The sequence below is a fragment of the Arvicola amphibius genome, chromosome 14 (assembly GCF_903992535.2).
Source record: "Arvicola amphibius chromosome 14, mArvAmp1.2, whole genome shotgun sequence".
NCBI lineage: Eukaryota > Metazoa > Chordata > Mammalia > Rodentia > Cricetidae > Arvicola > Arvicola amphibius.
In genome coordinates this window covers 31,658,744-31,681,369 of record NC_052060.1, presented here as the reverse complement: position 1 = coordinate 31,681,369, position 22,626 = coordinate 31,658,744, and the positions used below count along the sequence as shown (strand labels likewise).

At 43.5% G+C, this 22,626-nt stretch overlaps 1 protein-coding gene across 2 annotated transcripts in view; it reads right to left on the bottom strand.

Moving 5' to 3' along the window:
• Window positions 1–21,925, bottom strand: part of Pde5a (phosphodiesterase 5A) — a 134,204-nt gene extending 112,279 nt beyond the window's left edge. The window contains exons 1-2 of one of the 2 annotated variants that reach the window (XM_038311403.1): window positions 21,541–21,925; window positions 3,561–4,149 (exon numbers count right to left, since the gene is read on the bottom strand). In XM_038311403.1, the coding sequence (XP_038167331.1) occupies window positions 3,561–4,149; window positions 21,541–21,662 (711 nt within the window). In that variant the 5' untranslated portion in view covers window positions 21,663–21,925. Of the gene's footprint in view, window positions 1–3,560; window positions 4,150–20,226; window positions 21,032–21,540 lie in introns of those variants that run through there. The other variant, XM_038311404.1, reaches the window with a different exon arrangement.
• Between the last annotated feature and the right edge of the window lie 701 nt (window positions 21,926–22,626).

The following is a 22,626-nucleotide window of genomic DNA, read 5'->3' as shown; positions in this document are numbered from 1 at the left end:
GAATCAAATGTTGATAATTTCTCACAACTAAAGTATCCATGAAGATTTGGAAATTGTTCTCAGCTTCAATATAAGCAGTTATATTTTATGGCCCCCTCTTGGATTTCTGCATTATAACCTTGAAAGTGTTCCGTGGCCAAAGAAGCTTAAGGAACAAACACATTGGCAGTGTCGTTTTTACTAGTTCATGGTTAAAGAAGCCAGACTCAGGAAGCATCTGAACATATGTTCATGATCTGACTATTTTTACAAAAGGCCCTGAGACAGTATTTTTATTATTCAAGTTATGCTTGAAGCTCAGAGAAGAATTTTCCATTAGATAAATGACTTCCAGGGCCTAATACCGATGTAAATTAGAACACAGACGAACTCATTCCACACTCATGATGGAATTAGTGGACATGAAGGTCCACAAAGTCACCATAAATAATAATGTATAGTACCAAGGGTGGAGAGAAGGAGGAATCTGAGTCTAAAAGGCTGCACCTTTAGGATTAGTGCAAAAGAGAGTACCTGGTTAGCCTAGACCATAGCCTAAGAATCAACCACTATTAACTACAAAGCAAAAACTCATCATCAAACTTTAAACATGGTAAGTAGATTAAATAAAATGAGGCGAGAGAAGAGTTGACATGCTGGAGACACACAGGACCACGGGACAAATGACAGCTTTCAAAAGAGTATTTATGGTCCTAGGATTCTTGGGACTACAGTGCCACCGAAGAGTATAAATCCTTCTGTCCCCTACTACAGGAAGAGAAAGGACATGCGAATCCGGCAGGAATAAAAAGTATGGCTCTTGGTTCTTGGAGTCAGCTACAGTGTGATGTTACTAGAGCACTCGAAGGCAGAGGGCAGCTCCATGAAGAACATCTCTACTACCATTAATAAGAAAACATCTCTACTACCAAAATAAATATATAAATTAAATTAAGTATCTATTTAAAATTCTGATGCCATATTTTGAAGATCTAGAAAGCACTATTCAAGAATTCATAAGCAACCACAAAAGACCAAGAATAGCTAAAGCAATCCTATGGAGTAAAAACATAGTTGGAAATATCACAGTGTCTCACCTCACATTACACTGTAAGGCCACAGAGGTAAAGAAAACAAACTAGGATAGAAGACCCAGAAATAAGCTGACAAGGCTATGCCAATATAATCCGTGACAAAGGAGAAAAAAAGCGTACATTAGGGAAAAACCTACCCAATGATGGAAGCAAAACTAGATATCCACCTGTAAAAGAATAAACTTAGATTTATATCTTTTACCTTGTACAAAAATCAATCTGAAATGAACCAAAGACCTTAATTTAAAAGCTAAAATGCTGAAACCATGAGACAAAAACCAAGGAAATGCTCTTCAAGATCTTGGAATAGATAAAGAGTTTTCTGAACTGAACTGGATTGGCGCAAGAACTAGCTAGCCTTACGAGAGTCCATCAACAGATGGTACGGCAAGAAATTCAGGTTTCTGAACAACTAAGGAAGCTACCAGCAGAGTGCAGAATGGGAAAAAAAATCTTTATCGTTTGAACCAGGATGCGTGAAGAACTACAGAAATTTAATACCAAAGAAATAGAACTGCCAGTTAAGAATTGGACTAATGAGCAGAAGAGACCGTTTCCAAAGAGGAAACAAACAGACGACGACTATTTCAAAGTGTTCAGCATCCCTAGTCATTGGATAAATGCAAATTTAAAATACTTTGAGATACCACCTCACTCTTTCAGAATGGCTGTTATTAAGAAATCCTGATGACAGGGACTGGAGAGATGGCTTAGCAGTAAAGACCACTTCCCTGATCTCTCCTGGGACCCAGGTTTGATTCCCAGCACATGATCAGTAACTCTAATTCCAGGGTCTCCAGCACACTTTTCTTTTGGCTTCCACAAGAACCAGGAATGCACACAGTACACACATTTCCATGTGGAAAAAAAAAAAAAAAACACTTATCCACATAAAATAAACTGTTTATAAATCTTAAAAATGAGAAAAGGAAATCTGACAACAAATGTTGGAGGGTTTGGAGAAGAGGAACCGTACTCACTGCTGGTGGGGTACACATTAGTACAGTCAATATGAAAAGCAACCTGGATATCCCCTCCCCTCCCCTTCCAAAAAAAAAAAAGAAACAGAACTATATATGACCCAGTTACTTCACTCCCGGGCACTGACCCAGAGAACTCTATACCCTATCATAGAGATATCTGCACATCCATGTTTATTGTTGCTCTATTTACTACAGCAAGAAAATAGAACCAACCAAGAAGCCTACCACCAGATAGACAAGGAAAATCTGGTAAACATATAAAAATATTATTCAGTTCTAAAAAATGAAATAAAAAAATTGTATGAAAATGGATAGACAGAGAATTCACAACATTTACAAGGTCACCCAAGCTCGGAAAGAAAAAAAAACATACATGTTCTCCTTCATGTGTGGACCCTAGCCTACAATGTATACATTACGTATGTAAACAAATATACAACTATACGTGTGGGAACATATGGAGGGAAGAAAAAAATAGCAATATTAACGATGATGGACAGGTCTGAGGTAAAGGATATAAAGCAAATTTGTTGTGGATCTATGTATAAAAATAATGGGTGTGAAGGTATAAAACCGAAGCTCCCTGGCTTCAGAGTGGCTATCCTAATAGAACGGCATCTATTCATTAGATATATAGCGGTAGGAACTCGCCAAGTGTTAGCTTGAGTGATTATGTTAATCTAGCTGCATAATATTTTCATTTGTAATTTCATTACAATGAAGTGGGTTTTTTAACTATTTAAAGAAAATAGGAAAAATGAGACTAGGCATTGACAGAATTTTCAAAGTCAGCGATGTAGAAACAAAGTCTCCTACTATCTTTGCAAATAAAAAATCGATACTGAAAGCTGAGCAATACCCATCTCCAAGCTTTCGCCGTCACTTAACAACTGATTAACAGCTGAGAAGGATCCCCCCCCCCCCCAAGAGTACCATCTGATTAAAAGGAAAAAAGGCCAAACAAAGATGAAAGGAAAGAAAACCAAACTTTGGTGTCAATGGGATTTCAAAAGATGGCAGTGCCTTCTCGAATGCATCCTGAATGAAAGAAGAAGCTTGTTTATTTATTTACTTTGACAAGTTTTGGACCTATCATTTTAGAATCCCAGCTTGAAAATCACAAAGTTCAAATAGAAATAGCCTAGACTCATCAGCATGCAAATATGAGATGCATTTGCTTACATTATATTTAATGGAAAAAGAAAAGACTTCCCTCGGTCCCTGCCTGGTACTAAAGTACTAGGGAAGAAAAACAGGCACTGACAAGCTAGCAACCTAGCATATACTTAGTTAATTTTGGTTTTGTTTTTTTGGTTTTTTAAATCTTCCCCAATCCCCTGAGGACTGGAGATTCAATTCAATGCTTAGACACAACAAGCACTCCACCACTGACTAAGCTACAGCCCTGGCTACTTTCCAATCATGCAAATTATCACATCTCAACCTCTCACCTTCCCCCCACTCCTCACAACCATTGTTGGATGCTCTATGCTCCCCTACTTACCTCATAGGCATCTTTGATATTCAAGGGCTCACCAAAAGCTGCCACATGTCCCACAATGCCTTTGTTCCACTCCAAGCGGATACAGTTATTGGAAGCTTCCTCCAGGGTTGAACCTTCAGCGACATCAAAGAGGCGGCTGATAAGAAATTTATCTTTGGAGCTGTCCTCACAAACAAGGAATAGGGAATAGCGGTCAGCGGAGATGAGTCCATGGATATGCAAGAAGATTTTGTGACATAAGGCCGTGACATCCAAATGACTGGAAATGTCTTTTACTAATTCCAAGAGTCTTGAGCACTGGTCCCCTTCGTCACTATCAAATCTTGGCGGGGTTAGTGGCATCTGTTCCTTTTTTCCTGAGTCAGAGAGAAAGCTCACAGCTCCCTCAGAATCCTTGACAACAATGGGTCTAAGAGGCCGGTCAAATTCAGAGGCAGAGATTTTTCTGGCTGGTGCTCCAGAGGTGGCGTTATCTGCATGAGGGCTCTGCTGCAGAGAGCAGGAGCAAGACTCTGTGTGGGCTCGGACGCCTTCCTTGCATACAGGGATGGTGTGAACTCTCTCTGAAAACCATGCATTGACCATTTCTCTGCAGACCAAAACATGTAGACAGGTTAGATATTTGAGGAAACATAGTAGTACCTTGTAAAACTTCCAAAAATCCTGTCAATGAACAGTTGTAAACACTCTCCAATTTTTCCCGATATGTACATATATAAGAAAATATGAACACCTCTGTGGATGGCAATTTCTTTCTCCAAGAAGCAAAGTTCCTTTACTGCGTGACAGAGGAAATACCGGGGGATTTAACGTCAATCCTATCTGCTTTGGCAAAGACAGCAGGGTTCTAATTGGAGCAGATGCCTGGCTGAATCCAGCCCAGTGGCTAGGCTGACTGACATTAACAACGGCTTGCGCACTAACATGAAAACTCTTCACCAAGTCTGGGCCTGAGGCTCAGTGCCGTTGTGTGATAAGTGTGGACCAAACCTTGGGTCCTCCACAGCTTTGTTTCTATGTCCTTTCAGAAACAGAAAATTCCTCGGAAGCTTAGCTAATGGGGTCTCGACCTGAGTACCCCCCTCCCTTTAGCTCACTTTGGATCAGGTCTTTCTTTAATTTTCTCATCTCTTTCGGCACAAGCCTTGCCTCCGACATTACATTTTCTGGTGTTATCTTTCTCTTCATCATATATATTTTGCCTTTGTTTCCCCCCCCCCAACTTGCTCTTTTCACTGTAGACCTGCATACGAGTGATTACTAACAACCATGCAACAGAAGCCATAGTAAGCTGCCTTGAAATCACCTCCATCAAGGAGATTAATAACTTTCAGTGCTTCCTCAGGCAGATTTGTAGGGCAAAGGCTGAACGTAGCCATAGTCCTTGCCAAAACATCACAAGAATGCCCTCCAGCCCAGCTGCTAATATTGTTCCTCTCTGACTCACCTGGCCTGTACGACTGACTAGTGTGGCTGCTTTGCACTGATCTTCAGGCAAGCTTTATTTATCAAAACACAAATAATACAGCACTCCAAACCTCTCGAGCTGGGCCTGCATGATCCACATTGCTCTCAGCATTACTGTCTTCCAAATTCTACTAAGGTGGCCCATGAAGCCTTGCTTACAGCAACCAAATGCTTTCCTAGTCCAAAGTCCCAAAGCCATCCATATTCCTCCAAAAGCACACTACAGTCAGGCCTGTAGAAGCAATAGTCCACGGCCTGGTACCAACTACTCCCTTAGTTACTTTTCTATTGCTGTGATAAAACACTATGATCAAGTCAGCTTATAAAGGAAGGCATTTAATGTGCAGCTTATGGTTTCAGAGGGTTAGAGTCCATTTGGGGTATTATAAGTTTGTAGCCTCCAATTCTGAGTTCTAATCTTAGCATTTGTTATTAATGGGATACATGAGCAGTAACAAGTCACTTTCTTCTTTTGAGTTTCAATTGCATCATCCATAAAACACTAACTATTCCAACCTTTTATTTTTCAATTTATTTTATTTGCATGGGTGTTCTGTGTGCTTGTATATCTGTGCACCGTGTGCGCCCCTGGCACCTGTGGAGGTCAGAAGAGGGTATCAGATCCTCTGGAACTGGAGTTCTGGACAGTGGTGAGCCACCATGTGGGTGCTCGGAATGGAACCTGGATCCTCTGAAAGAGCAGTCAGTGTTCTTAACTTCTGAGCCATCTCTCAAGCCCACCCCACTCCCCAACTTCTTAGCAAAAAGTAGAAGACACATGACTATCTCAGTGGAGCAAAAGGTCAAAAATACCTGCGTTAAGGGAATAACTTCAGTTCCAACCTCAACACTATGGAGATCAGACGCAGGGCTGACATGGGAGTCAAAGGGTGATGGTGTAAATCACAAACAATCCCACACCAGTTTGGAATTATGATTAATAGAATGGTTATTTATTTAAAGGGGAAAAAACTTACAGATCACCGTCCCAGACAACAGCCCTCTGCGCAATCAGGAAGGGAGCCTAGTCGTCAGAAGCGGAGCCGGAAGCCAGAGAGTGAGCAGAGGGAAGTGGCCGCATTTTTAAAAAGAGAGACCACACCCCAATGGGCTGGTATCTCAGCGGCTATTGGCTGAAGGAGCAGAAGGAGCTCCCGCAACACCTCCCCCTTTAGTTTAAGTAAGAGAGTTCTAAACCTACTATGAAATTATATACAATAAGCACAAATATCCTATTCCAACTAGCTTAAGTCTTGTATAATAAATAACTTGGCCAAGTCATGAGAGGAAAGTAACTACATTTATATAGTCTTCAACCCCATCGAAGATCTGAGAAGGAAAATAATGTTACCTGAGTAATTAGGAAGTGCATTCAAACCACTTCTAAAACATGCAACAAATCACAGAAACAACTAGCTACCTGGACAATCACCCAAAGTCACGTTTGCAGCGTTGAAGCAACCAACTTTGGCTAAGGCCTAACGTAACTGACATACCATTTTCAAAGGCAAGAAACTTTTCAGAACTATCTTACCCTGTCTTGGCAGGATATGACAGTCCTGTTTTATCCATTTATGGATGCTCTGTATCTGTCAGAGGTTGAGGTATGGGCATTTCTTTGCCCAAAGGCCAGTTCTGCCAAGAAGAAAGGCTCCACGTGGAGTGTCTTTGGTGCTCAACATTCTCTCGGGAATAGATTGGTGTTGCCAGGAGCAATTGTGTCTCACTACCAAATTATTTGTCTACCATGGAACTCTGAGTTAAATTAAAGGCCATTTTCTACAGCTCTTTGAAGAGGTTGAAGATTATCTATCTATTCTGAGTATAATCTCTATTTATCTAACGAACCTGATTAGTCTAATTATAAATGACAAACATAGATGACTACTGATCTATATAATTCTCAATACCTATCTAACTTAAAGACTAAGACAATAAACAACTGTGCAATAAATGAGGACAATATCCCCAAACGTAAACAATGTCATTATACAAATAATATCAGAGGTAGAAATGTACATTGCAATATGATAAATATCTCAATATGACAATTGTTTTAAACAGAGTTAGAAGCATACTCTCATACAATAGAGGTAGAAGCATACTCACATACAATGTTCAATATACAAGAATCAACACCAATAACGAACCCTCCAAACGGCTCCCTCTCCTCACTAAATTACGGACCAGTCACTCACTTATCTTAAGACACCAAACATTCTTACCTCATAAGTGAGCTGCACTGTATATCCATTACAAGTGGGAGAAGTTAGTTTTGCTTTTCAGCTTCTACAGTATTGTCATAAAATAACTGAAGAAAATCTGGAAGGCCTCAAAATCGTTGCTGGCAGCAACTGCTCTCAGGTAACACTAATGGTAAATACGACTTGTGTTTGTCAACTTGTCTACCACGGATGGTGTGCAGGCTCAGTGGGCACATGCCAAACACGGGAAACACCAAAAGATCCATACTGGTTAGGTGGGGAGAAACGGAATCAAATGGAAGTTGTCACCAGCAAGCCATGATTTCGTCTTAAAGGTGACATAAGTCTTAAATCTCAACTATTTTTAGAAGACACTCTAATCAAAATGTATTTCTCTAAGGCTCCACTCTAGGGACAGCACTCGGCCCCTCTAAATGTTCATGCAGTGATTTACTATAACACAATGTTGAGACATTGTGATTCGTGAGACTCCTTTGTGGTAGGTTTCACGATGCTGTTCCTGTGTGGATAGAGAGCTGAGGAGCACATCCCCAGGTTCACAGCTGGCCAAGCTCTGGCAGCTGCAGTGTACTCCAGGATCTGAGGCTTGGGTCTTACAGTACACAGAAGGACATGAATCAACTGACTGGTGATTGCAGAAGGTTCAAAGCTACACAGGGAGATAATTAGGAGGTGAGATGTCATGAATTTTTATCGTAACCTCAACAGCTAAAGTTACACACAAGCAGAAATAAAATGCTATACATTTCATTTTACAGGCCCCCTATGCTTCCTTTAAAAGGATATTTGATAGACTTAATCAATAATTGAATAAATGGTGCCAACTAGTAGTACTTTTTAACAAATACTTAAATAAATTTGAGGTTGGAAACGTGACTCCATTGGTAGAGTGTCTGCCTACTGTCTTAGTTAGGGTTTCTATTGCTGCGATCAAACACCATGACCAAAAGTAACTTGGGAAGGGAAGGACTATTTTTCACTTACACCTCCAAATAAGAGTCTATCAGTGAGAGAAGTCAGGGCAAGAACTCAAGCAGGGCAGGAACCTGGAGGCAGGAGCTGCATAGAAGCTCCAGAAGGGTGCTGCTTACAGGCTTACCGCCCATCTTAGTTCAGCCTCTTTTCTAAGAGCACCCAGGACCACCAGCCCAGGGGTGGTGGTGCTCACAAGAAGCTGAGCCCTCCCACATCAATCACCAATCAAGAAAATGTTCTACACATGCTCACGGGCCAATCGGATGGGGAAGTTTTTTCTAAAATTTCTAAACTCTAGCTTGTGTCAAATTAACATAAAACTAACCAGCACACCTGGCATTCACGAACCCCCAGAACTGCACAAAACCAAGCCTAGGGCCAAGTCTGGAATGCCTGCTCTCTGGCGGGAGAGGCAGGAGGGATCAAAGTTCAAGGTCATCTTTGGCTACACCAGGAGGTCAAGACCACTGTGAGAATAATGAGACCCTGGCTCAAATAAATAACACAGATTTCAATTTTACATATATCCTCTTAGTTTTAACAGGTCAGCAATACTATTAAAAATGAAAAATAGCATGCATTGTGTTTAGACTAAAACTTCACTTTCACTCCAGATTATTTTAAACTTAGAATCTGTAGTATGTGCTTTTCATTTTTTTTTTTTTTTTTGGTTTTTCGAGACAGGGTTTCTCTGCAGCTTTAGAGCCTGTCCTGGAACTAGCTCTTGTAGACCAGGCTGGTCTCGAACTCACAGAGATCCGCCTGCCTCTGCCTCCCGAGTGCTGGGTGTGCTTTTCATTTAACTAGACCAGGTATAGCTCCTCACTAATCATGAGTATTTTTTCAAAGTTTATTTATTAAAAATATTTTTCTTCATATGATATATTCCAATCACAGAATCACAGTTTCTCCTCCCCATCTTCCGCACTTCCCCACCCACCCATCCACGTTCACACCTTTCCTTTCTCTCTCTCATTAGAGGGCAAACAGGCACTAATAATAATAATAGAAGAAGAAGAAGAAGAAGAAGAAGAAGAAGAAGAAGAAGAAGAAGAAGAAGAAGAAGAAGAAGAAGAAGAAGAAGAAGGAGAAGAAGAAAACAAACAAATCAGAATAAGACAAAACAAACAGAAAAGAGCCCAAGACAAAGCACAAGAAAGACATACAGGTGCTGAGACTCACATTCACACACACAGAGATCCCAATAAAAACAAAACCGAAAACCGTAACATATGAAGAAAAGATATGTTAGATTTTAAAAAAAGCCAGGACTGTGAGACAAAAAAAAAAAAAAAAAAAAAAAAATCCTTCCAAAAATACCAGAGTTGTTTCTAGATCTTATCATGGGGCCTAGTATATTGACAGGACACAGGGAAGCAAAATATCACTCATTTCAAATATGATTATCTACCAGAGAGAACACACACGCAGAGCTGTGTCTCTAAGTAGCTCTGTGGAACAGTCACATCACTTTCTATCAAAGTCAAACTGCTTAAATGGCCTCGAATGTATAATCAGTGTTCTAGATATTTTGATAGGAAAAAAGAAAATATTTTGTCTATGTTTTATAGAATATATCTTAGAATCTAGAAAAATAAGGAAACAAAAATTTACAAGACAAAGCAAAATTGTGATATAAACCTAATAATTCTCTTGAATTAAAATACGGATAAAATCTGTTTGCAAAGCAACTAATGGAATGCATCTTACCCTTTTGCCCAAATAATTGTTACTTCTTTAAAGATTTAACTATTTATGTACACGAGTGCTCTGTCTGCATGTTCTCACTCCTGCAGGCCAGAAGAGGGCATCGGATCTCATTATAGATGGTTGTGAGCCACCATGTGCTGGGAATCGAACTCAGGGCCCCTGGAAGAGCAGCCAGTGCTCTTAACCAATGAGCCATCGCTCCAACCCCCCCAAACAAATACTCTTTTTTTAAAGATTTATTTATTTATTATGTATACAATATTCTGCCTTGATGTATGCCCGCACGCCAGAGGAGGGCGCTAGATCTCGGTACAGATGGTAGTGAGCCACCATGTGGTTGCTGGGAATTGAACTCAGGACCTCTGGAAGAGCAGCCAGTGCTCTTAACCTCTGAGCCATCTCTCCAGCTCCAAACAAATACTCTTAAAGAATTTTTTTATATTTATTTATTTATTATGTATACAAGATTCCGTCTGTGTTTATACCTGCAGGCCAGAAGAGGGCACCATACCCCATTATAGATGGTTGTGAGCCACCATGTGGTTGCTGGGAATTGAACTCAGGACCTTTGGAAGAGCAGGCAATGCTCTTAACCTCTGAGCCATCTCTCCAGCCCCCTTAAAGAAATTTTTTAAACTGAAAATATTCTGCACTTTGGGTGATTTTAAAATTTTATTTATTTCCTTCCTTCCCTCCTTCCCTCCTTCCCTGCCTCCCTCCTTCCTTCCTTCCTTATTTTCTGGACATGTGTACCTAAGTCAGTGCATCGCAGCACAGACATTCAGGTGCACATAGAGGCCAGAAGAGTGCACCGGATCCCTTGGAACTGGGGTTACCGATGGTTGCGAGCCTCCTGGTGTGGATGCTGGGATCTGAACCCCAGTCCTCTGCAAGAGCACCAGATGCTGTCATTGCTCCAGCCCCATACTTAGGGTAATTTTGTTCTAGTATTAAGATCTAATTGCAGTAGCCTAATGACTAAATTTTCAGTCACTTTTTTAAAAAGCTGATGACATTAGAGGCTTTTACATTAAAATTATATACAAAATATATTCACAGTATATATTCACATTAGCAAAGACATCCCATTATTTAATGGTCTTGTACACTAAAAGAAGCTTAGACAAATTCTTATCTCTTCTTGAGTTAGATTCCACACGACATTAAATCTATAAGCTTTAGTTTTTTTCTTTCGTTAAAACTGATAATGAGCCGGGCGGTGGTGGTGCACGCCTTTAATCCCAGCACTCGGGAGGCAGAGGCAGGCAGATCTCTGTGAGTTCGAGGTCAGCCTGGTCTACAGAGTGAGTTCCAGGACAGGCTTCCAAGCTACACAGAGAAACCCTGTCTTGAAAAATTACATATGAGAAAGAAAGTCAGGACCGTGAGGGAACCTCCATCTGGCGATAGATGGGGAAAATGACTGAGCCCCACATTGGAGCACTGGACTGAGCTCCCAAGGTCCTGATGAGGAGCAGAAGGAGAGAGAACATGAGGGAGAAAGTCAGGAACGTGAGGGGTGCGTTCACTCATGGAGACGGTGGGACAGAACTAATGGGAGATCACCAACTCCAGTTGGAATGGGACTGGTGGATCATGCGACCAAAGCCGTCTCTCTGAATGAGGCCAACAGTGGGGGCTGACTGAGAAGCAAAGGACAATGGCGCTGGGCTCTGATTCTTCTGCATGGACGGGCTCTGTGGGAGCCTTCTCAGCTTGGTCGATCACCTTCCTGGACCTGGGGGGAGTTGGGAGGACCTTGGTCCTAGCATAGAGTAGGGAACCCTGATGGCTCCTTGGCCTTGAGAGGGAGGGAGGGGAGGTATGGGTGGAGGGGAGGGGAGGGAAGGGGAAGAAGGAGAGGAGGAAAGGGGGAGGAGGAGGGGAGGGAGGGGGAGGAGGAGGGGAGGGAGGGGGAGGAGGAGGGGAGGAGATGGAAATTTTTAAATATAAAAAAATAAACCATGAGAAAAAAAAAAGATATAAGAATTAGCCAATAAGAAACTAGAGCTAATGGACCAAGCAATGTTTTAATGAAAAAAGAAAAAAGAAAAATTACATATATATATGCACACACACAATATTCTATTATATGATAATTCTATAATTTTATACATGGACATATTTTTAAAACTTGATAAAAATGCTATAGGTCATTTGAGTATAAAGGTTGGTCATTTTACTTCTTCTTATTCTTCTTCCATTTTACTTCTTATCCAACTGAAGGGAAACACTAGGAGTAGGTTGTGGCCAACCCTGGACCTCAAGGATACCCTCGGAGCAGTCCCTTGAGCAATAACTTTTGAGAGAGCTTTTTCTGGGTGCCTCAAACAAAACAAAGGGAAAATCTGCAGGTGTGACTAATCCACAGCACTCAAGTTCATGTTCATGTTTATAACTATACTATTAAAATGTCATATTTTTTTGTTCTTTTCAATGTTTTTTAATCCACCGGTTGTATCAATTAATCACTAGTACCTGAATTAGAAAGCGCCTACTAAGTCCTCTGGCTGGAAAGAATGATTGTATAAAACAATCTCCTAAAATTATTTGTAGGAAAAAAATGCAAAAATAACTCTCATAAAAATAATGTTGGCTATTTTTCCTGCTCCTAGATCCTATTTTATACAGTTTTAGTTACAGGGTTTGCATAATTTGACCTGGATCCGCTACTCAAGCTTGGAAAAATACAAGAATGAAACTGTTTAACTTGAGAAGCTGATGCTGTGTTCTCCTGAGAAGCAAGGAATGTTTGAGCTGGAGGAGCCTGTTAAAGTCAGGGGTGAAGCTGTGGCCTGGCCCTGCCCCCCCCCCACCCCCAGCTCCCATCTCAGCTGGGAGCAAAACCTTAGGGCCTAATTCCTGTTCCAACTACCTTGCTAGAGCCTTACACACTCCCAAATAAGGCTCCGTCAGACCATCGATAAAAAGCCATCTAAAATGAAGGACACTTGAGGCCTTTTAAAGTATTGTTCTGACTCCTATTTGTCAGGAAAGGGAAATAGCTATCAATGTTTATGATCCAGTTTTAGGTGCTATTAATTCTCAATGTGAAAACCATCGACTACTGATAAACTAAAATCTAGCAGGAAAAAGCAGACAACATACGCTGTCTTCTTTCACTGCCCTGAGACTCGAAGTCCATCCACTCTAGTTTACAGAGTTAGTAACTATCATAGATAAGCCATCCTCTCAGAAAGACGGATTAGGAACTGACACCTAAGCGTGGCACATATAAGGCTCCAAGTTTCCATAACATAATTTCAGAGGCTTAAAAGCCTCTGAACTCCAACTGAGTGCTGGTGCCAGTCCTTGAGGGAAATCTGGAAATGGGGGGGGAACAGATTTGGTGTCGCAATCTTGGGGGATGTTCTTGGCCTTAGAAATGCTCCTGGCATTCAGTACCTGGGGCCTGAGGATGTGATTTACCCTGAAATTTGACGGATAGTGTCTCAGAGCAAAGCACATCACAGTCAAACCCCAACCTATAGTTTTGGGAAACACTTTAGGTGAATAAAAGATTAGCTGGCTATAAGGACAGCAAAGGAAACAGGAGCTCGGAGGCCCCTCACACCCTCCGTGGCCCCTCACACCCTCCGTGAGCGCTACCCTGACGACACATTCTTCACTTGTGTTTGATATGGCCATGAAAGGAACCCTCTGCCTAAAGTTCTTCAATTCCCAAGAGTTCTCCTCTGGGAGAAACCGAGACCAGAGGCAAAGAGAACGCAGAAACGCTTCCAGGTTGGAAGGGTCACCCTGCTTTGTATTTTTCCTTGCATTCCTACGTGCGTGGAGGAATGATATCACTTAAGGGCCCACCTTCCGCAATCTGGAAGAAAGCTTAGGAAAGGAAACCTAGCGCTAGCTAAGTATACTGATTGGTTTGCAGTTTAGAAACAGGCGGAATGGCGCTAAGTGGCCATTTATCAGTCTGAAGACTTAAGGACTCAATACATGCATATTTCGAAGAACTGTACATTTCTATAAAAGTGCTTTAGTTTGGTATTTTCAAAAGGTCATGACTAAGACATAAAAAGGTGAAAGTATGTCATAGATGATTGGAATCACCCACTTGTTACCTTCAATAAGTTAGTGGGAAAGTAAACTTAATATGCAGGCAGACTTTCATCCCACATGAAAAATGAAATCCAAAAGTGAGGATGTCATGCTATAGGACAAAGGTGTACGAGTGCTCCTAGGGCCAGCGGGAGGCATGAGCTGTTGTTGCGGGGCAATATGGAAGAGGCCTGGTGGCCAGGATGGACTGCTCACGGCCACAGCTGAGCTAATGACGCTGCAAGGGGCGTTTAATGACTGCTGCCAATTTGCATTTGATTGTGGTTTTATCATTCTGTTCATAATTAACTTAAAATGCAATTTAGGATTGCAGTTGCACAAATGTTGTAGCTACAATTAAATTATACCTATCTACGTCGATTTGACTTTTAAAAGTTCCACATTTGGCTATGCGTTAAAATGAAAAGAACTCGAAAGGTGGGGGGTGGGGGTGACTCACCCCAGGGCTCAGAAGGCTGAAGCAGGAAGAGTATAAGGAATCTGAAGCTACCTAGAGAGTTCTAGGAAAGCCTGAAACACAGAGTAAGGTTCTAAAAAAAAATAAAAGGGGGGGGAGCGGGGAGGATCAGCACCAGATATGGCACCTGGCACACTGGGTCTGTCCACATTACTTTGACAATCCCTCCCCTTCCCTCCCTTTTCTTCTCCCTTCCCCCACAGCCCTTTCCATAAAGGAACACTGAGAACTGTGTAGCTGCGGCCCTACTAGAGCAATCGAACTTCCCTACTCTCTTGGATTAGTGCAGAGAAGGCAGATGATCCCAGTAAAGGGGAGTAGCATGGGGAGCATCGCCAAGGCTAAGAAGGTGTCCCGTTAACAGCAGAAGTTTAAGACTCAACGAAGAGGAATTTTGCCAGCACCCGAAGATGAAGTTCAAGGCCAACAGATAAATGGGCAAGGGAAAGACAGACAGACAAACAAACAGACTCTTAAGAAGATTATCTGATCAGGTGAATGCACACCTGATCCAATCCCTGGGCATTCCAATGAACAGTCAGTTCTATCTGGGCCGAGGTTGGGCTTTGTCATATGTGAACAAAAACTCTCTAACTACTAATCTAGACATCAAAGAGAAAGCCTTTATCTATCACGTTGGGGTTTGTTTAATTTATTTATTTTTTTGTTAGATTTATGCTGCAAATTGAACCCAGGGCCTCCCATATGAGGGGTATATTACTTAAATTTAAAACAATGGATTCTATAACTATAAAGTTCATTCTTCCCCTCTTCCCCATCCCTCTCTGTGTGTAGCTGAGGGTTTAATTATATTCTTAGTTCAAAGGAATAGGATATTTTCTTACATAGGAATTCAACAAAGAATACAGATGGTGATATATATTTATCACTAAAACATCAAATGACAATTTCCTCCAGTGTTTAAGAATGCCCCCCACCCACACACCCCAAAACAAATGCACACTTCTTTATTCAGAGGTCATTTTATGAATGAGAATCCTTCCCTCTCCCAAACAAAGAAGATAGTAAGGATGGCACATGATAAACAGGAAAAAAGGAGAAGGAGGATGAGAAGGAGGAGGAGGAGGAGAAGAAGAAGAAAGAAAAAAAAAGCTAAGCAGTGGTAGTGCACACCTTTAATTCCAGCAGGGAGACAGAGGCGGGCAGAGTTCTGAGCTCTTGAGTTTGAGGCCAGCCTGGTCTACAAAGCAAGTTCCAGGGCAGCCAGGACTACACAGAGAAACCATCTCAGAAAAAGAAAAAAAAAAAAGAAAAAAAAAAAAAAAAAAAAAAAAAAAGAGCACTCGGGAGGCAGAGGCAGGCGGATCTCTGAGTTCGAGGCCAGCCTGGTCTACAAGAGCTAGTTCCAGGACAGGCTCTAGAAACTACAGGGAAACCCTGTCTCGAAAAACCAAAAAAAAAAAAAAAAAAAAAAAAAAGAAAAAAAAAAGAATTCACACAGTATGTCCATTACAAACTCAAGCCCAGAGAAATGGACATATTTTTAAAGGCTTTAAGATAGTTTTTATTTCTATTTGTCAACATGATTCTTAGAAACTTAACACTCAATTTGTTTTGCCTACCCTAAGTATTTGATTGGAAACACAAAGTCCTACCATTCACTGAAAATGAAGAAAGGCCTATAAAAATAAACGAATTATGATACCATTTTAAACAAAATGAGAATACCAAGTCAGCAAAACTGATTATAGAACTAAATATCCAATGAATGAGTCACGTGGCGAGACTCTGCGGATTTATTCCTATGCGTACAGCTCTCAGGCACTCACTCCTGGGAGCCTTACACCAAAGCTGCTCCCCAGGCACATGAATGGCTGTGACACCAAGACCAACAACCTGCACCTACATCCCGGCCTCCAAACTAAAGTTCCAGAAAGTCCTGTAAAGTATGCAGCTCTGCACACTAAACTCAGAAAGGAAGCATTTTCAACTCTGAATGACCAATCAACCCACTGCTTTATGTGATTGTTCCACAGCTTACCAACAAATTTTTCATCCTAGGAAGGAATGTTTTTTATCCTACACTCGGCTCCGAAAACAACAACAAAAACAAATGGAACACAGAAACCACAATTGAAAGTTTAATAAACCCTGCTTAGGCTAGAAACAAATACTGCCCAGTTCTGTGTAGTCTTTTCCGTTACAAAGGAAATCATTCTGGAGCATTATGGAAACATCCAAGGCAAGGGGAGCAAGCCTGTAATTTGTTTCCAAATACAATGGAAGGGGAGCATCTTCCTAAATCATATCCTCTGCCATTGATAAGGGCTGAATGTGTAACTTTATGCAGTTTTTTTTTTTTAAAGTTTACCTTAAAAGAAACAATGTAAGAGAGCAGAGAGCATCTGTGTAGGTGGAATTAGTTGAAGGGCCATTTGGGGCTGGCCCTATCCATAGTTCACAGATGGGACACTAACTTGTCTATGGTGCTGGAGGTTGCAGATACAATCCCTAACACCATGAAAAAAATAAATCTTGTTGCGTCGAATAAGCAAAACACCATTGTTTCCTAATCTTAAAAGACTGTGGACATGATATCATGAAAATATTGACAGTTCTAGAGATTTTTTCAGATCACAAACTGGGGAAAAAAAAACTATAGATTTTACAAGCTTATTTCAGTTTACATTGTCACATGGACATCACTTCACCTCAAGAACAGCATCTATGACTAATACTGCATAAAATCTACACATATTTACAAATCTTGATCATGTACTTTAGGATCTGAAACAGATCTAGAAGTCTGAAATGAAAACGTTACAGAGAAGAGGGCAACGAAAGATAGCTGTTGTTCCAAGGGCTTCTATGGATTCTTCTAGGCGAGAAGAAGAGAAGCTTATCAGAGAGCACCCAGGAGGCTAGAAGGCAGGCAGCACGGGCGTAGAGAGCACAGGACAACACAAGAAAACTGTCCGTTACTGCATGAGAATCACTGCTATAAATACATAAACACACACCCATAGTCACACTCAGACTGGGCAAATGCTCTGAAGAACTTATTATTTCCAATGCCGTTGTCTAAAAAATACGCATAGTAAATATTTCTCTGAACGCCGAAACGGATTCCATTACTATCTAACTGCAGAAAGAGTGAGTTTTAAGAATGGATAGCAATATTTATTTTTATAGCCTCCATATAAGTGTAACATATGTACCTTACAAATAAAAATGTTACATCTTTTAGAAATGAAATGGGAGCCAGGCATCGTGGCCCATGCCCATACCAACTATTTAAGTATCTGGAAAGCTGAGATAGATTCGGCCTGAGCTACGCAGTAGGGTTCAAAACCATGGGACGACGTAACGAGACCTTACCTCAAAATTTTGAGTGCTGGGTATGATATAGCTCAATTGGCAGAGCCCTTGCCTTGCATGTGGAAGACCACAGCTAATTCCCACAACTGCACCAAGAAAAATAAATACAAAAAAGTCAAGGAGAGAAGGATAAAGAATCCCAACGGCAGGACCTGGAGACTCAACCACCTCAGCCCCGCTTTGTGGTGTCAAGTGTGTCACAGGAGGCGGCGGGGACCTGTAAAATTCTGTTTCTGGACTTTGATCCAGCCTGCCATAAAACTTGTCCTCACTTAAATCTCCTGTTTCCACTGCAGGCCAAATATTCTCAGGCTCTGGCCCAGCAAACAGACAATAAAATGCATCTGACCCCTTCAGTACTAAATGACTTAAAGCATCACCCACAGTCATAGACCCGATTAGTAACTAATGAAAGGTAACACTATTTCCAATATGCTGTCAAGAACAACAGCAGCTGCCGAGAGGCTTTAGCACCAGGAAGGCTGTCTTTGTAAATGTCTACACATTAAAGCCTCCAATTAACTCAGTCCTGAAGGATTCCCAGTTGTTGAGGGTAGTGAGGGTGGGAGGTGTGCGCTAGTCCTTTACTAGAAAAGCAAAGTGAATTTTCATGCTAATAGACTATGTTACACCTCGTTCAACTTTAACACTCCCGATTCATGTAAATGGTTTGTGACCATTAAGAAGCGTTCATCCATTCCTTTGCTGGGGAAGATAGCCATCAATACAGAATGTGGCTGTGTATTTGAAGACACTTTTAGGAGGAAAAAAAAAAAAAACAACTTGACAACCTCACTGCTATCAAGGCCAAGCCAGATTAAGAGGTGTATGAAAACCCAGAACGTCAGGCGCTTCATTATGTTCCCAGACTGGCGAAAGGAGGGTGTATCATACATTTGTGCCACGTGACAACAATTAATAAATGCAGAAACATTTTTATCAATAAGCCTGATTTCTGCTGCAGATGGGCATTCTAAATGAATCTAAATTCATTTTAAGCTTTTAAACATGCCACATGCCTCTCTGTAGACTCGCATACGTCTTTTACATATGCACAATGTTTCTTATTCTTACAAAGCACAACAAAATGACACAGGCTCTAGTTTAAAAAGAACTGTGCTGTAAAGTTAAAATGGACAAAACGGACACAATAAATTTTTATCTCAACAATGTGAAGCCTAACCCTTGTAGTCTGGCTTTAAAAAAAAAGAATAATCAAGTGGTGTCCAGCTTCCTATTCTTATGTTAAAAGCCTCCAGCTAATATCACCAGCAAAAAGCCAAACTTCAATTCCATGAAGAACGACCAAGGGCTGCACAAAAATTTCTAGAGTATTATTCTTTATGCTAATAACTTTCTCAACTTCTCAAGTCGAAGGCCTTTAAATATTTTACCCTGTCACTTCATTTTTCAAGTTTTACTCACAGAGAGAGAGAGAGAGAGAGAGAGAGAGAGAGAGAGAGAGAGAGAGAGAATCAAATAATGCCCTAACTGGAAATCTTTTGGAGTCTCAGACTATCTAAATTTTACAGTTAGCACTGTAATTGAGATTTTAATTGTATTCCACTTGAGAGGAAAAAAAAGTAATAGCAAATGTTTGAAGGACTCTTTAGCCTTTCAAATACAATGTTGCTGCACTTTCAAGGTCTTTGGAAGGTTTGAGAGTGTTCTCTCCCAGGACTAGTCAAAAACCTGCAAGTAAACCGTCCAACGTTTGTCTTCAAGGCGGAGAGGGGAAACAAAGAATGGGACGCTTCTGCGGTGTTTTCATCTATTAACAACCTGTCTAAAGGACACCTCCAAAGCATTCTTTAAAACTCAGCCCTGCTCTCTAGCCCCTCCCCATTTCCTGTGCTCTAATTCAAAGGGAGCAGAGGGTGAGAATGTGCAGAGACAGGACACCGGGGACAGATGGTCTTAGAGTCGCTAGTGACCCTTGGAAACTGTTGGTTCACAGCAATCGATAATTCTAGCTCGAGATGGTCTCTCTTGGTGCCTCTGCTCAAACACCCAGTAACGATTTAAAAAGAAACCGCTCTCCCTTCGGAGGTATCATCGGATCGCTCTAAATTCAGAGATTGAAGGAAGAAGGCACTATGGGGGGGGGGGGGGGGGGATGAAAGGAGGGGTGGGTACTCAGAGTTTATCTGGGTTCTCCGGGAGAGGATGGCTCAGGGATTAAAAGTTAGGCTCACAAGCAAAACGTCCAAACTATCCAGAAGTGACTACTGGCTGGGAAAAGAGAGAACTGACCCCAAACAGTATCTCGGAGAGAAAGAAGACACACAAAATCACACCACCCATATACTACGCGGCTAAATCTCCCGCAGGTGTGCCGAGTGCCACCTCCAACCCTGGCGACTCCCGCACCCCTCCCCAGGCAAAGTGGCCAGCGGGATGTTGAAGGAAGTACCTCGTTTTGTCTCCAAAGGGCAACATAGCAAACGTGGGACTCTCGTTTCCGAACTCCTCGGAAAGTGGACGCGGGAGATTCTCGGGGCCGGAGGAGTTCCGTGGGTGCCCGGCTGGCTCCCCTACGGTCCGTGCCTCCTCTTCGCTGTGGGTCGCCGGCTGCGGACCCCGCGTGGCGTCGCCCCCTGGCGGGCAGCGCCGGGCCGAGTGGCGGCCGCGCACAGGCGAGTCCCCGCCGGCTTGTCCACCATCCCCGCCCGGCGAGAGTCGCCCTCCCGGCTCGGGCGGCCAGCACCAGCTGCTCGACGGCCGTTGCCCCAAGGCGCCGGTGGCGGGGCTCCAGCCCCTTCTCCAAAGCAGAGCTTGTTAGTTTAGCCCAGGTCGGCGCGCGGGAGATCAGCGCGCGCGCGGGCTTCGAGGCGACTCCTCGAGCTTCGGGGGGACCCGCCCGCCACGCACTCTGCTCCACCCTCTCGTCCCTCGGTTCCACTCTCAAGTCCTCGCGCGCCCCGACTGCCCCTGCTGCAGTAAGCTCCTGGAGGACAGGCTCCCTCCTCCCCGCCCTCCGCGGCGGCCTCCCGGCGCTTGGCTCGCGACCAGGAAGAGCTGGCCTCTGGGGTGCCCGGGGCCCCGGGCCCCTGAGTCCGCCCCAGTCGCCACCCAGCCCCCCCGCGCGCCCTTTGTGTGCGCGCAGTAAAGCTCCTGAAAGAACCTCCTAGCGGCGCCGCAGCTTGCGGCGGGATGATCCGGGGACTGCCTGGGGACCCAAGGAGATAGTCCTCCCTGGGGCGACCCGGGCACGCTGCTGCTCCCGGGCTTCCCGGTGGCCTGGTCCCGATCCCCCGGCTTCCCCGCCCCGCCAGGGTCAGAGCGAGCGGGGCAGGGGAGGAGCGCGGCCACAGGGACGCGCCCGCAGCGGTGCTTCCGGAGCCGCTGGGAAGGGGGCTCTGGCTTGTTTTGGTTTTGCTAAATAGGTTTTAAGGGGAAACCGGGAGGGTAGAGGGGGCTGAGGGCCGGGTGGGAAGGCCCGTGAGCGTGCGTGAAAGTAATCTTACTCCCAGGCCGGCTATACATTTTTGTTTTTAACTTCGTGGGCAAGTCCTATCTAATCCGACGCCTCCGTTTTCAACCGTGCTCGCTCTAAGTCGAGGACTCCAGTCCGCACTGGGACCGAGAAGCTACTTCAGAAGCAAAAGGCCTGGGAACCGGGATTGTTTAATATTGAACCAAAGGGAAAAATTCAATGGGGAAGAAAGATCAGCCCTAGGTCACGCTTCATGCCCCTGGCCGTGTCCTTTGTGGATCCTCTTCTTACCTGGTGGCTTTTCTAACAAAGTAAGAGAAGGTAAAGTCCCGGTGATCATCCAGCCACGCTTCCACCCAGTCCTGGTCCCGCTGCTGCTTCGGCTGCAAGAAACTGGGGCCGGCTCGTTCCATGGTGTGTGCCGCGCGTCTCAGTGGCTCCTGGGTGCAGGATTTCCACCCGGCCGGGTCCCTCTCTCGGAGGAGCGGGACAGTGCTCGAGACCCTCCCCTTTTGCCTGGCTTCAGGCCGGCACTCCTGCGAAGCCGCAGGGCCGCGGGCAGCTCTCCCAGCACGCCCTGCCCCGCCCCTCCAGGTCCCCGAGGTTCCCAGGTGGCGGGTGCCCTCGTTGGGGTCCCACGGAGACTGGCTTTCTGCATCTGCCGCGGCTCTGACTGGCGAGCTCTCCGGAAGCCAAGTGGCCCGTGCTAGGAGAAATCCAGACCGCCCGCTGGGGTGCGCTATGGGCCGAGACAGCTTCCATATGCTCGCAAAGGTGCCGGTGGGCATGTTTGCAATGCCCAACTGAAGTAAGGGGAAGATAACACATTGAGGACCCACGCTGAGTCCAGAACGAAGGAGGCAGGGGGAACGTCACTAGAAAGTGAAGGAGAACGTTAACCTGGGCGTTTTCCTCTTAGAAGTACAATGACAGCCCCACCTTTTTTTTTCTCCATAAAGCAGCTCCTGGTGGAGAGGACCCAGAACCCATGTCCCTCCCAGGAGCACCCCCAGTCACTCCAAGCACTCCTACCAGGGACCCCACAGGCTAGGGAGAGAACTGAGGTATAAACCACCAGGAGAAGCCTGCAGATGTGGATGGTGTAACCTCCAACATAACCACACCCTTCCTTAATTTCCTTAATGTTAACATCAGTTGTGAAGTGCATTGGTTCATTATAGCAAAGACCCTCCTTTTGAAAGTGTAAGGTTGGGGATGGGCACAAGACAAAAAAAATTACAGCCACCTGTCCTTGCCTGTGAATTCTGAAAATAAGAACACCTCTGCACGATAATGCTGACTTAAGAACACTGACAATAACTACCCATGTAGAACTGAGAACACCCAGTTAAGTAAATGTAAAATGTATTCATCTAT